Source organism: Haliaeetus albicilla, chromosome 20, assembly GCF_947461875.1.
Source record: "Haliaeetus albicilla chromosome 20, bHalAlb1.1, whole genome shotgun sequence".
In the NCBI taxonomy this organism is placed as follows: Eukaryota; Metazoa; Chordata; class Aves; order Accipitriformes; family Accipitridae; genus Haliaeetus; species Haliaeetus albicilla.
This window is the reverse complement of record NC_091502.1, coordinates 8,914,701-8,929,259: the sequence shown is the minus strand read 5'-3', so window position 1 is coordinate 8,929,259 and position 14,559 is coordinate 8,914,701. Positions and strand designations below refer to the sequence as shown.

General features: G+C 36.0%; 1 protein-coding gene across 1 annotated transcript in view; it reads left to right on the top strand.

Moving 5' to 3' along the window:
* RNF17 (ring finger protein 17) overlaps positions 1-14,559 on the top strand; it is a 53,068-nt gene that overhangs the window by 19,787 nt on the left and 18,722 nt on the right. The window contains exons 15-25 of the mRNA XM_069808223.1: positions 143-332; positions 803-968; positions 2,317-2,507; positions 3,633-3,768; positions 4,251-4,404; positions 5,119-5,234; positions 7,364-7,484; positions 8,219-8,336; positions 11,657-11,878; positions 12,848-12,998; positions 14,086-14,204. Of these exons, the coding sequence (XP_069664324.1) occupies positions 143-332; positions 803-968; positions 2,317-2,507; positions 3,633-3,768; positions 4,251-4,404; positions 5,119-5,234; positions 7,364-7,484; positions 8,219-8,336; positions 11,657-11,878; positions 12,848-12,998; positions 14,086-14,204 (1,684 nt within the window). The remainder of the gene's footprint in view (positions 1-142; positions 333-802; positions 969-2,316; positions 2,508-3,632; positions 3,769-4,250; positions 4,405-5,118; positions 5,235-7,363; positions 7,485-8,218; positions 8,337-11,656; positions 11,879-12,847; positions 12,999-14,085; positions 14,205-14,559) is intronic.

Here is a 14,559-nt window from a genome sequence, read left to right as displayed (position 1 = left end):
CAGTAGCACTTTTACTACCTGTGTGGAAGATAGGCAACAATGGAACATAATGCAGAACTGTAATAACACTTCCAGTGTGAAATATCTACAAATACTGAATTTTAGTCTTGTCTTTTTTTTTTTTTAATTTGCTTCTGTATAGGTGCTAGAACTTTTATTAAGAATAAAGAAACTGGGATGTGGTGCCGTGGAACTATCACTGAACTAATTCCACTAAAAAGTAAAAATGAGAGGAAGCCTCGTGGTCCAGTAAGATACAAAGTTTGTGATATTGCACTGCTGGAAGTATTCCTGATTGATTTTGGGAGCTCCATAGTTCTAATTTTCTCAGGGTATGTTTACAGAGAGAGATTTTTGTGTGCAATTGTTGTCCTTGACTGTTCTTACTCAAGAGGATCTCTACTAAGAAACAAGTCCTCTGTCAGCTTCACACAAACAGATAACCAGATATCCAAATGACACTAATATTCTGTATGTGCATATTTCCAACAAGAAAAGTGGCAGTGTATGTAAGTACACAAGTGTACAAGCCTTCACACGTTAAAATGTTTCACTTAGACTTGCATTGCAAAAGAAAACATGGGAGTCCTCAATGTTTAAAAAAAAAAAAAGAGAAGAAAAGAAATTTATTTCATTGAGACCTTCTAGTTTTGTTTCAGTGATGTGACATTATGCCAGTTATTGCAATAATCACCATTACTTTTAAGTCTGGGGTTTGGTTTTGAGGGTTTCTTTGGTGTTGGGGGTTTTTTTTTTTGCTTTTCTTTTGAGCTAGTACTGTTTTTATTCCCGTGGACAATAGATGTGTTCCTGCTGAAAGGCCTGAACTTGCTACTGTGCAAACTATTGAAACAGACGACATTTGTTTGTTTGTAAGGAAGCCTGATGAGCACATCGAGGCAGAACTCGCAGCTGTTCCTCCTTTAGCATTACAGTGTTCATTGAAAGATGTTGTTCCCAAAAATGCAGTAAGTAGAAGCTGTTTGTACTATTTCAGTACATTTTTTTTTCTTCCTAAGATTTATATAAAAGAACTTCAGTACATAATTTACAATGATCTTATTCTGGTATAAACAGAAGGAAACTTGAGAGGAGTACAGGGTATATTTTATTTAAAAAAAAAAGTTAAATTATCTCTTGTAAAAAGATGGGTTGCATTGCTTTCATTGGAAAGGAAACAAGCTTATAGCAGTCTGTCTTAAAAAGCCTCTGGGTTTGCAGATACATATTTCAGGCTTAAATCTCACTACTCTTACTCTAAGCATGTTCTTTTGTCAAATTTAAAAACAAATTACAGAACTGATACTCTTATTTCATGGCTGTCTGATAACTTTATGCAAGTAGTAAATTTCAAAAATCATCCAGAGAAGAAATGGCTTCAGAATTTTTAAGAATCTTTTCAGGGATTGGCTTTGTTCCTTAAATTTTTTTGCCACATATTGAAAAGTGTTATTTATTATCTTTCAGTATAACAACAAATAAAGTACTGTCAGCCTTTATTCCCTTAGAAAAAGGGCATATATTGCAGCATTATTTTCTTCAATATTCACTTATTTATTAGGCTCTTTATTTTTGCCACTTTCACATGGGAATGAACTATGTCCAGTGCAGCTGTGCATTTCTGACAGTATAACTGCTGGTTGGTTTGGGGTTTTTTTACCAGTCTGATGTTGTCTGAAATAACTTTAAATAGGAACAGTCTGGAACAATTTTCACAGGTGTGGGTAAAATGTCTTCCTTATGTGCTTTCATTTTTTTCACACCTAAAAAGCACAGATTTGCAGTATCAAATGAGAAACGCATTAACTTGATGTAAGAGAAATAAATTCAGACAGGCTTTTTCAAGGTAGGTAAAATGTCAAGAAGGATGATGTGGAGAGGAGGAATGTGGAAATTGATCAAACTAAATTTGTATATTTTTATGAAGACATGATAAGAACAAACTTTCAAATGAATTGGGAGAGCAGAAGTGTAAGTCATGACGTTAAACAGTGTATGACAATTGTGGTTTATCTATCAGAACAATCAGAGGGGATGAAATCTTTAAAAGAAACATGGTGGAAACTGCAGTCCTTTGATCTGACTCAGTTTTATACAGTTAAAAACACTTCTAAATCCATCATAGAAGAATACTGTTCAGTGCTGTGATGGCTATGGACTAGACAGTCTAACATTGTGTTCGCTATTTCATCTGTTCAGATGCATCTGTGCTCCCTTCCTTGCTTTTATTTTATTTTATACTTAATTACTATTTTTATTTTTTTGTTTTACCATTATCTGACCTCTTCAGTAGCTTCTTCTTTCTTCCTAACACAGAGTGAAGGTTGGGGAGAGGAAGCGAAGACAAAATTTTTAGGAATGGTAAATAATAAAGTTGTTTTAATGACCATATTTAGAGAAGAGGATGGTGTTCTCATTGTGGATTTGAAAAAACATCCTTTTAATAAAATAAGCAATAACATGCCAGTATCTCTCAAGGATGCATTAGTTTTTTTAGACTTGGCAAGGTACGTGTTTTCCTTTAGTTTATGCTCTTATGCCATAAATGGTAATGTCATAATACTTATAAAGTGAAGTTTACAAAGCAAGTTGTTTTTGCAGTGTTTGATATATTAATGTGTGATGTATTAATATTCAGCAATATCTGTTAATTTCCTTTTTTCACCTTCACCTTTTCACCAAAAGCAGTGTGGCATGCTCAGCACTAGTCAGGCCTTTATTTAGATACTGAACTTTATTTTAGAAAATGACAAAATTTAAATTTCTGTACAAGTTTGAATAACAAGAGGGTGAAAGGAGAAGCTCTTAGTGTCTTACCATGTGCAGAAAAACATACAGAAATCAAGCCTTGTATCTGTTTGATTTGGCTGGTAGGCAGTGACAGGGAAGTCAGCACATCTGAACCAGCTGCGTGACATGGTGCATATAGCACAGTGAATAAGAGAAACAATGATAGGGTATAAGGGGGAGCTTCATTATAGCACAATGAATAAGAGAAACAATGATAGGGTATAAGGGGGAGCTTGATTTTGGCATTAGGACAGAGGAGAGCTGCTTTGGAGGGACCAGTGGAAGAGACAGGAGATAGAGAACAAGATGAGCATTTTGGTGTTTGGGTACAGGGGTACAGCATGCAAATCTGTAAGAAATTACAGTTCATCTTGCTGCACACAGAGAAAGGTTTTTGTTTATATTTGAGCATAACTAGTTATGGTGGTGAGAACAGTGGGAGGTAATTTTTTTGCTGCATCTATTCCTCAGGTAATTGCTTTTTCTCATAAGTGAGGCTAAGGAAATCTAAAGAAAATGGTTTTATCTATGTAGTGGATTCTAGCCTTTTACTTTTTATTGACAATTTAAATATACGCTACTGCATCCCAAATAACAAAATCTTTTTAGGAGCCAGCTGCCGTATATCATTCTTCATATATTACTTTGTGAGGGGAGAAGCATTAGAGAAAACTGTCTGCACCAAATGCAAGAAGGAAAGTTCAAGCTATTCATACAAACATGAATCAACTTATAAGACCATTTTGCAGTTTTTATGAGAAACTTGACATTTGAATATAAAAAGGTTCCTTCTCAGTTAATTTTGACAGAATGTATTCAAAATTTCATTTTGTTTACCTTAGGTTTAGATCACAGCTTCCCAGTCAGTTAGAAAATAATACCATCTTGAAGTATAGTCCACCTAAGATTCCACAAGAAAGAGAAGTCTCTGTCGTTGTCTGTCATGTTAATAGTCCAAGTGATTTCTATCTCCAGTTGGTAAGTTTAGAAATAAGGTCTATTTAAATAAAACTCGGAACAAACATTTTAATGTTGAGCTACCTGTAGTCCACATTAAATAAGGTACAATTTCTATTAACTTCTGTCACTTGTTACCAGTTTTAGGATTCCTAGAATTAATAGATGAGATTAATTCCTACAATCCTAGATTAATCCTAGATTAATTCCAGGAATTTTTACAATTCCAGAAAGTTAACATTTTTTTGTCAGTTTTGTTACATTATTAATTCCTGTGTGGGTGTGTAGTGCTTTACTGTTTAGAGTGGAGATTGAACATGGCAATATTTAACAGTTGTTAGGCTCTTCAATTCACTTTATCTATTCATAACCACTGTATAATTTCAGGTGGAAAACTAGGAAGTACACTAGAAAAAATGTCCCTTAAAAGAGAAAAAATACCATTTTAAAGAAGAAGAAAAAAAAATCTGGTGTGTATGTATGTTTTGTTTTTCTTACTTTAGAGAGATAGCCTGGATTCTTTAGCTCTTACCAAGAAAATTCAGGAGGTATATAAACATGAGTATGGGAAAAACTTGGAAATCATCTGCCCAGTTGAAGGCCAAGCCTGTATTGCAAAACAGGAGGATGGGAATTGGTACAGAGCACAGATTATAGGTGAAGTATTGGTTCTTTCACTCTAATGCTAGGTTGCAAAATCAGATGTGGTACCAGCTCAGTCAGACACTGGCTATGAATGGTAACAAACAGTCATTATTTTTACTAGGCACCCTTATACTAACAGGTAGGTTCTAAAGTCAGTAGTACTAATTCATGTTATATTCTTTTGCTATTAATGGAGTGTTTTGTACATTTTCTTTTTTAAATAGAAGTGGTATACTTAATTTTCTATATATTATGGAAATTTCATTATATAATTATTTAAAATAATGTTTCACTTACTATTACAGTTTGAACTACAGAGTTGTCTATTATAGCCAACCTCTGAGTGTAACTAGTGTGGGTTAATAATTCTCCATCGTAATTCCAAAGGGGATGAGGGGTGTACTTGTGCTCCACCCCTATGTTGCCTGCATGGGCAGTGTGGCATGCCTCTATGCTTACATGTGTACTTGGCACGTATTTAACATGCCAGTGTCTCATAAAGTGATTAGATGGAAGGGGACCAAAATACTTACTCTGTCATTTCAGGAACCTGAAAGAGCTGGCTCTTAAAGAATACGGTTTTTGAATTGGGTTATAGAACATTTGAAAATGTGATATTTTATGATTATATGGTATAAATGTGTATTTTGCTCTGAAATTCTGGTGCTTTAACCTGTATCAGGTACTAATTTTTTGTTTTAATAACTTCGGTTGTTTTTCTTGAAGGGCTGCCAAGCTGTCAAGAAGTTACAGTAAAATATGTTGACTTTGGCAATGTTGCTAACTTAACTCTTAAAGACATATGCAGAGTAAAAAAGGAGCTTCTGAGCTTTCCAGAAAAGGTAAATTAGTGCTTGCCTGGATTAAATAGTCAAAATTAATAGAATCTCAATGGTTGGAAGGGGAGAGGGTTGTTAACATTCTGAAGTAAACAAAATGTTAAGCAAGTTCCTTTTCACGTGGGTTTATGATGTGACTTATTAAATATGTTTTGGGTGCACATTGAAAACTCTTAATTTTCTTTTTTTTTTATATCATTTAGTTTTAAATGAAATCTAATGTTACCTTCTGGTGAGGAGGTGTATATACATTGTGTGTGTGCTTAATTCAGGTACCTTCTTTTACTCCATAGTAAGCCAAATTAATTTTTACATTCTTTTATTTTCCAACCATAATTAACGCTGAACTTTAAAACTTCATATATTTATAGGGTTTTTTTTAACCAATTGTAGGCACCAGAAGTAGTGAGTGTTGTAACTAAGGTTGTCCAGCATCTTCTACTGAAAGTAGGATTTAATTGTTTATATTTTGAGCAGATGTTTCAGGGGAAGGTTTCAGCCAAAACAATTGAGCCTTTTTTGACAGCAAGGGAGAGGAAACATTCTGAAAATGGCAAAATGTTCTTGCAGTCGCAATGTCTTAATGCTTCAGATCAGAGCGGCTAATGAATAATGGTGTTGGGATTTTTGTTGTGTGTTATCCCATCATTCCAACTGATTGCTTGTTATTGACCAAATACAAATCCTCAGAAAAACCTGTTAATTTGTCAGCTCTTGAGCACATACTACTATGCCTGCTCATTTTGAACATAATGGAGAAGGGGCTAAAGAGTTACCAATACAGATGGGTATATGACCACTAGAGAATGGTCTAAAAAAAAGCTGAACCCATCAGTTATTCTCAAATTTCAGCATTCTTATGCCATGTATAGGTTATGGTGAAACACTCTTGCAAGGTGTTTACAGTTGAAGTTTGCGTAAGAAGTAACAAGTTCCTCTTGCTATTAGTTTTAATGCAAGTAATAGAAAGATCAGCAGACTTGAGTCTGCTTATGTGTTGCTATGGTTTCAAATCTTTTGTATTTACAAAAAAATGTTAAGGATTTAAAACTCTTTGAAACATGAATGAACACAAGATTGCAAAATAGAGCATTCAGAAGGTAAGAGTATCAGAAATGAGGTTGCTTGTGCAGCTCTATCCTGTTGCATGAAAGCATTGCTAAGTCTTCACACATGATCATATATTGCATTGCCTCAAATGTAAGTTGGTTGTTTAAGAGATTTGAATTAGGCTGTTACAAGAGAAGTTGGACTTTTTTCAGCCAGTTAATACAGTTCACAGGCATTTTAGAGGACTTGGGTAGTGCAGAAATCTTGGCCAACACTGGAATAAGCAGTACTTAATGTAGTGTTGGTTTTGTCATCCACAGCCCTTTCTTCTAATTATTAACCTGTCAGTCAGCCTTATTTTCATATTCCTGACAGCCTGTATCCGAAGAATATCTGCACAAAACATTCTTATTTCTATTGTCTTTATTTCCTTTCCCTTTTCAGTCACTTGTGTTACTCTTCTTCCTTTTGGTGCAGTAAACAAGGAGGAAACAATAACATTACAGTTAATTTAAAATTGAGGCATAGTGTCGCCACCAAAGTTTGCAATAAAGATGCTAAACAAAAATTCTTTTAATCAACATACTTCATCTTGTCTGATTTCCTGTGTGTCTCTTTTTTTATGTCTTAATACCTTTCAAACATCTGTCAGGAATTTTTGTGACATAGTTACTGTGGTCCTTCACACTTCTACAATGGTATAGTCATGTTAATCTTAGATGCTTTGAGTCTGAGTAATTACATCATAAGCAAACCAGGATGAAGGGTTTCTTTATCACCTCTCTGCAGTAATCTTTCCTGATCTCTGCACCAGTTTTATGCCTAACCATAAAGGGAAGCAAGGAGAAGTCAGCTCTTTCTATTTCAGCAAGAATGTATCTGAATTTGATGTTCCTCCTCAGCTGCCAGCAGGGTGGGCAGGCATCATCTTAAATCAGTTCAAATAATGGTAATGTGGAACCAGAAGCCAAGGTCATGCTATCTTGCTGTCCTGCATGAGTGCGAAGCAGAGGCTGTGATTTGGCTGTAATGAGATGGTGTTGATATGTAATGGTAGATACATAATTTGAGTTATTCTTTAGGCAATCAGGTGCAGGCTGGCTTGCATTGAGCCTTATAAAGGGGCAAATGAGTGGAACAGAGAAGCCAAGGAAAGATTTGAAGAAATGACTGAAGATAAACTTATGCTGTGTTCAGTTGTTGGTAAGTTATCAAGAGTGTATTACTTTAAATATTGTTGAATTGACTCAAATGTAGAAACATGCACTTTCTTATTTTAAATAGTATTTATTTGAAATGCTTATGTTCATACTTGCAACAGGTAGCCTGGAGTGAGAGTATCTAAATATGAACTCATTGGAGGAGACCTAACAGATAGAACTTCTGACCAAAGCTCTGTTTATGTCTTCTCTTAGGGACCACATCAGCATTAAGTGATACAAGTATCCTGGTTTATTAAAATGGGCTTGTTTCCAACAGTACTAGCTATCCTTGACTCTTCCTGATTTTATTAGTATCTGGGAGTGTGATTGCTGCTGCTCTAAAACATTGGGGCAGGGAGGGAAATTCAGATAATGCATACATGCCTTAGTAGGATTTTTCTTAATACCATTTACTGTTAATATACAGCTGGTTATTTTTCAACCCCTGTGGAATGGTGGTTTGGAACCCATCTAAAAAATGAAATTACATGTATCAGTTGGTTTCTTTGTACAAAAACACTTTGTAATTATTGGTGTATTTTAAGTTAACTTTATAGATATGTGCAAAGCTAAGCCTCTACATATTGTTGATGTTCAGAATCAATTATTTTATAAATCAAGTATAATTTTACAGAATTCTGTCTTTTAGTACCATTTGCCATGCCTCCAAAACCATAAATAGTCTTTATACTGTCATTGGTTGGCACTAATTATGTTTATATTATTCATTCACAGAAATTTTAGATAATAACATCTTATCTGTTGAACTCTTTGACTCCTCTGCTGTTCATGGAAGAAGCTTGAGTATTAACTGCCAGCTGGTTAAAGAAGACCTAGCATCCTACACACCTGGGTAAATACCCTGTGCATAACTTAAAAGTATTTGGAAATACTGCATTTGTGTAACAGAATTACTGGCTTTAATATTCACCTCCAGTGGCTGGAACTTACCACATTTGTGATAAATTCATTACAAATCACATTCATCAACTGACATAAGTTACAGAGTATAACTCTGCAGTTTGGCATAGTTGAATTCTCAAACTAAATCTGACTAGCATAATGTATTGAAATTGTAATTGATTCAGAAGTTGGAGATAAATGTTTTGCATCATACTTGTAGTGTGCTTAAGTGCTAAATCTTCCCCAAACTGGTTATCGTTAAGGTTCCTGTTCCCTTTTAGTAAGAAAAGAAATACTACTTTTGTGTGTTTAACCTGCACCTGAGGTAAGTCATCTCTTTGGAAGGTCTGTTACTGGAAAGCAAATACTCGGATAACCAGCTATGACAGCAATAGACAGAAGATTTGGGAAGCCGTGAGGGCAGATGAGGCTGATAAGGAGATAACACTGCTTCATTTAATTTGTTGGCTTTTTAAAAAGATAATCCATGGGATGTATTCATGAAAATTAATAATTACTCTTTCATAAATAATTTTTGAATACTGATGAAAGTAAAAAGATTGTTATATAGAAAGTTTTGATTCCTAAAGGGAATTGCTGAATTTACTTTTTTCAGGAGGAAGTGAGTGAGTGGATTTTCATCTCATAGCTCAGAAATACAACTAAATCATAGTAACGCTTTTCTTGTACTTGTCACAATTTTTAGTAAGATTTTTTGTGAAGTCAAACAGCTTTATTTAAACCTGAAGAGCTGAATTGTTTTGTCACTCTCACTAGTGTATTTTATTGTGTTACAGCTATACTTAGATGCCTGCTTGCAGCCTGCAAACAAGTGGGAATATTACTACAGTATAAGTTGCTGTGTAACACTGATAACTTACTACAGTGGATTTTTTGGTTGATCACTCACTCTCCCTTCTTTAGGTGGACTGGGGAGTGAATAGAAGAAACGAGCAAGAAAACTCATGGGTCAAAATAAATACAGGGAAATTGCTTAGCAAGTACTGCTGCGAGCAAAACAGACTTAATTTAACTTAATTTATTACTAATAAGCATAAATATTTAATTAATACTTCAGGCATTGCTACATAAGAGCAAAAATTTATGGTACCTACCCTCCCCCTTTCTCAGGCTCAAGTTTACTCCAAGCACCTCTCCTCCCCCTCCTACACTCAGGTGACTTCAGTGAGGCAGTGAGCAGTGCAGGGCGTTGGGGTCAGGACACAGCAATTTCTCCCTGCTCCTCCTTCCTTCTTGCTCTTTTCTTCCTGTGCTCCAGTGTGGGCCCTCCACAGGCTTCAGTCCCTTCAGGAGTGTGCCTTTTCCCCCCACAAAATACCTTCTACTCTTCTGACTTTGGTGTTCCCTATTTTATTTCTCTTCTGTTCCCTCCTCTCTCTCCTTGGTGTTTTCTGCCCTTCATTAAAATAGAGGTGCCACGAGCTTCAGCGAAAGGCTCGGCCATGTCCTCTGGAGGGTCTGTTGCAGAAAGCACTGAAATGGGCTGTGCCTGCCATGGTACAGCACCTGGCCTCTTCTCTCAGAGGTCACCCCTGCAGCCCTTCTCCCCACCCACCAACACCTTGCCATTTACACCCAGTGCTCCATGTCTTTTAGTTGGACTGATGTTTCCACTGGCGGGGTGGGGCAAGGGCATTGTTTTGTGTGGACTTGGGGGTTTTTGGCTGGCTTTGTTTTCCAGTGTGCATAGGTCCCTAGCTCTTCAGAGTTCATTTAACACACTTTCTCACTGAATTTCACGTTTGTGAAGGTGGATGTCTGCAAAAAGGCAAGAGACCGGTGAATAATTTAAAACACCTTTACGTCATTTAGAATCACATTTGGGATTACTCTTTCATGTTTAATGCTGTTGAGGAATACCCAGGCCAGCTCTAAACTAGTATAAGGCAATATAAGCAGGAGAGCACAGTGCTTCATTGAATCCAGCTTGCTGACAAGCAAACATCTGTAACCTTACTCTTGCATTGGAGTAGGAAGTATTCCATACAGAATTCCAGGAAGAAACCTTGGGAGTCTGAAGTTCATTCCAAATGGATTTGTTTTTCTGATGGATCTGCAATGATAATGCTATACTGGAGTTACTAGAGAGGTGGTTGTAAGACATGTAACATGTATTTCACTTGGGACCACTCTCTGTGTCAGATTGCCTCTGTCCATTTCATAGTTCAGACTAGTTGTATGCAAGGTAAGCGTATTTGTAAGCTGTGGTGTTCATTTTTTTCCTGGTTCTACAAGTTAGTTGTTTAACCAAGCAGTTTCCAAAGACCTGCATCAGGGAGGTTTGCATAAATAATTGTGTAGCAGTATATAGTGGATGATTCAACACTTAAACACTATGGAATTTTCTCTCTTAACAGAGCAGTTTGTTTCCTTCCCATGATGGAAAAGACGGGTGGTAGATCTCTGAAAACAGGAAAGGGTTTCTACCTGGAGGCCCAGAAATGGCTAGCAGTTAAACTCAGCCTTGCCATCTCCTTTAGTCAGTGATGTTTGCAAGAAACCATTTCTTTTGCATTAGCAGATGTTTCTTCAAGCCGCAATCTCTTACATTTCTAGTTGGCACAATTCATGCAGACTCACAGTAAGCTGGGCTGTGGCTCAAAATACATACCAGCCAACTCCTGATTGTTGTTGGTCTTTATTCTATCCAGTAGAGCACAACTTAAACAAGTTCTCATAAAGGTATTAGCATGGCTATACTTCATTCAGTACTGTACTTAAGAAAGTGGTAGCACTGGTTGTGTTGTATTTATATCCTCAGAGAATGATAGAGGTAAATGTTTCACTAATGTCAACATTCTTTACTTCTATGATGTGTAAATATTCCTTTCAGAAGTTGCATGTTGCAGCTTTTACTCAGAGGCAACATTGCTTTCCAGAAGCATGATAGTAGTAATTTGACGGTTTTTAAGGCAGACACAAACATTAATGTTCAGCAGCCTGTTTGTGTCAGGATTGCTTTTCTGCTGGCAGCCTATATTGCATAGTGCTTTCATTTGACACTAGAATGTGCAAGGATACCTTCTGAAGGAGAATAAAAATGTTACTATCATGAGTGTTTCAGAAGTAGCATTTAGAAAAGTTTTTGTCTTTTGTTGGGATTTTTTTCTGTGTTTCTGAGTTACTCTTTATTCACTCTATTCATGTTGAATGATTCCTGTCATGTTGAAGTTTTATCATTGAGCTCTTTTTCACTTTGTTTCAAATGTGTTTAAACTCTCCATTCTAGTTATTTTATGCTCTTCACAGGTACACTGAAAGTACTGCTATAAAGCCCAATGAAATATGGGATGTTCCTCTAGAAGAAATTCCTGAAACCTCAGAAGCTTTAAATCCTATAGGCATGGAACCTGTGGATGAAGGAGATTTCAGATCACTTTCTAAGAAAGAGCTACAAGCAAGAATTAGTCATGTTGTGTCTCCTAGTAAAATTTTTATACAGTGGCTGTCATCAGAAAGTATACTGAAAAGGTACTTTTCTGAAAAAGGAAAATTCGAAGAACTTTTTTCAAGTTAAGGCATTCTTATTACAAACTGGTGAAGTATAGTTAGAAGAAACCGTGATTAGGGTTGCATTTGGCACTGGGTACTCGTTTTGAATGCTGTTGGTTTATCTTGCTTTGTTGAGGAAAGTATAGGAACAAAAGACAGATTGGCACTATGTTGTGGTTTATTAAATATTTTTGATTCCAAATTAAGTACATGATGTAACTCTATTTCAAATCAGTTTTAATGTAGTATCGGGGCCTGATAAATGCAACACTGTTCAGAAAGATTAAATCTTTTTGCTCTTTCTTTTCTCCTCCCCATTCCTTCATTAGGAATCTTGTTAAATAATACTGGTGTCCTAAGTCATAAAACTTAAAGTTATTTCTTTCAACATGATTCTAATATGCTGTTAGGAAAGTTTGAAGGCAATTTCTACACGTTAGTGTATCAACCTTCCTTTGGTAGATATTTAGGTAACATTTAGGTAATAGTGACTACTGTTTGAAGACCATTAAATGGAAATGTCATTGCTTAGTGCAAGAGTTGCTTATTTTCTGCCTCTTATTATTCCTATCTTTCGTCTTTTTACCTACTTGCATGTAGCTACCTAGAGTCCCTTTGAATTAGTCATGACACTAAATGAGTACCACAGTCTCAAGTTGTCAAGACAAAATAGTGCATCTTTCTAATAGTGTGATACAGAATGGTCAGTATCACTCAGATTAACTCCATTGTTTAAGAAAACATGATAGTTTTATAGAATTTTAATCAGATTGCATGTGTTTTGAAGCTCCATTTCATGTATTTCTAACATATCATGAAAAACTACAATACTATGTCAGACACTTACTAAAACTTTACTGTGTGCTAGTTAAGCAGTGATTGACTAAATAAGCCCTTTATTCACTGGGTAAAATTTTACCACTAGAAAAGTGTTGTTTTGAATGTTAGTTTACAGGAGAGGATGGCTACCATCTACAAAGAATCCCAGCCACAGTCTGTGAAGTGGGAAAGTAGTATGCACTGTGCTGTTTATGTACATGATTTGAAACAGTGGCAAAGAGGTCGAATAAGCAGGATTGTCTCTGAAACGGCCGCAGAGGTAAACCTCTTATCATAACAGGGTTTATACTTTCATTTCTAAAGATTGTAAGCATTCATTGATTAAAATAATGTGAAATCTTTGCTTCTTACTTCTGTGTTAATATTTTCTCATACAGCCTTTTGCTTTTGTACAAAGTAAGTTACATTGTACATTGCTGCAAATAAGATTAGTCTCATCAAAGCTCAGATGCCTTTAGCAGGGAACCTGGTAGTTGAAGAAGGCTCATGAGTTTGACTTTGTGTATGTTTACACTACAGTTTAGCTTAGATTCCAGAAGCTGTGGGAACCTGAGGGTCACATTAATTCAAACTTAATGATCCTTGCTAAAAGATGGAGCCAGTTGAGCTGAGTGCACACCACAGGAACACATGTAGTCATGCTGTTGCTTGAACCCTGAACTGATGGTGATGCACTGTGCCATGTAGGTGTAACATTTTCCACAGTAACTTCTCACACAGTGCTGCATTAAATATGTCTTGTGCTCATTTGAAAAGAATAAGGAGCATCAGAAGAGGCATTTTGTGAATAGATAACTACTTGCCTCAAAAGTAAGAGTGGCTTTTTAATCATACAGATAATCCAGGACTGGATTGCCGTTGGTTCTCTCCACCATTATCAGATTATGCCTGTGGGTCTTGTTAGTAGGAGGCAGAAGTGGGACTTCGTATACTTCTGGTTTGCATCATCTGCTTTCTAAGGCTAAGGGCCCTCAAAGAGCTATTGAACCACATCAGAATAAAAAGCAACAGGTGGAGAGGAGCTATTTCAGTGTTTCTAGGTTTACGAATTTAAATACACCAACATAACTGAAGCATGGGAAAAGAAATTTTCTTATTCTAGTAACAGCATCTGTAAAGTTGTTTTAACCCCCTTTGAGCACATTTTTTGTGTTTGTCCTCTGGGTACTTTGTGGTAGTCATTTGTGTTGGTGATTAAGTACTTCAGTGCAAAGGCTGTTCATTGAATGCTGGTAATGTTTGTTCGAATTTTGTTTACCTATTCAGGCATGCTTTGAATTATCATTTGTTACAGATACACTAAGAGAGGGGTTTTTTCTTTTCATTGTGTTTCTTGTCTGTAACAGGTGATACTTTATGATTCTGGAGCTGAAAAAACAATGGATATCAGCTGTCTAAGGAAGCTAGAGGAAAATATGAAGATAATTAGGACATTAGCAATAGAATGTTCTTTGGCCGATATCAGGTAGCCTTTCCCTTATACTGAGCAGCAGTATTAGAAGCTAATAATGACTTAATATTTTCCTGTGTTAGCACTGATGATCTAAGATTTGGATATGGTTTGCTTTTTGAATAAAGAGGAAATGGGATGGCAGCTGTAATTTATTTTATAAAGGGTTTTTTTTCTAAGGGTTATGCTACATGCCAGTAAAGCAGAAACCATGCTATAGAAAGAAAGAACATTTATAGGATGAACTATAAAATACTGGACAGATGATAGAGTTTTTTCTTGAGATGAATCGTATCTCATTAAAATGTACAGGAGGTCTCTCTTTTCTAGACTGTAGAAAAGAGAGAACCACGGTATTCTCCCATGAATT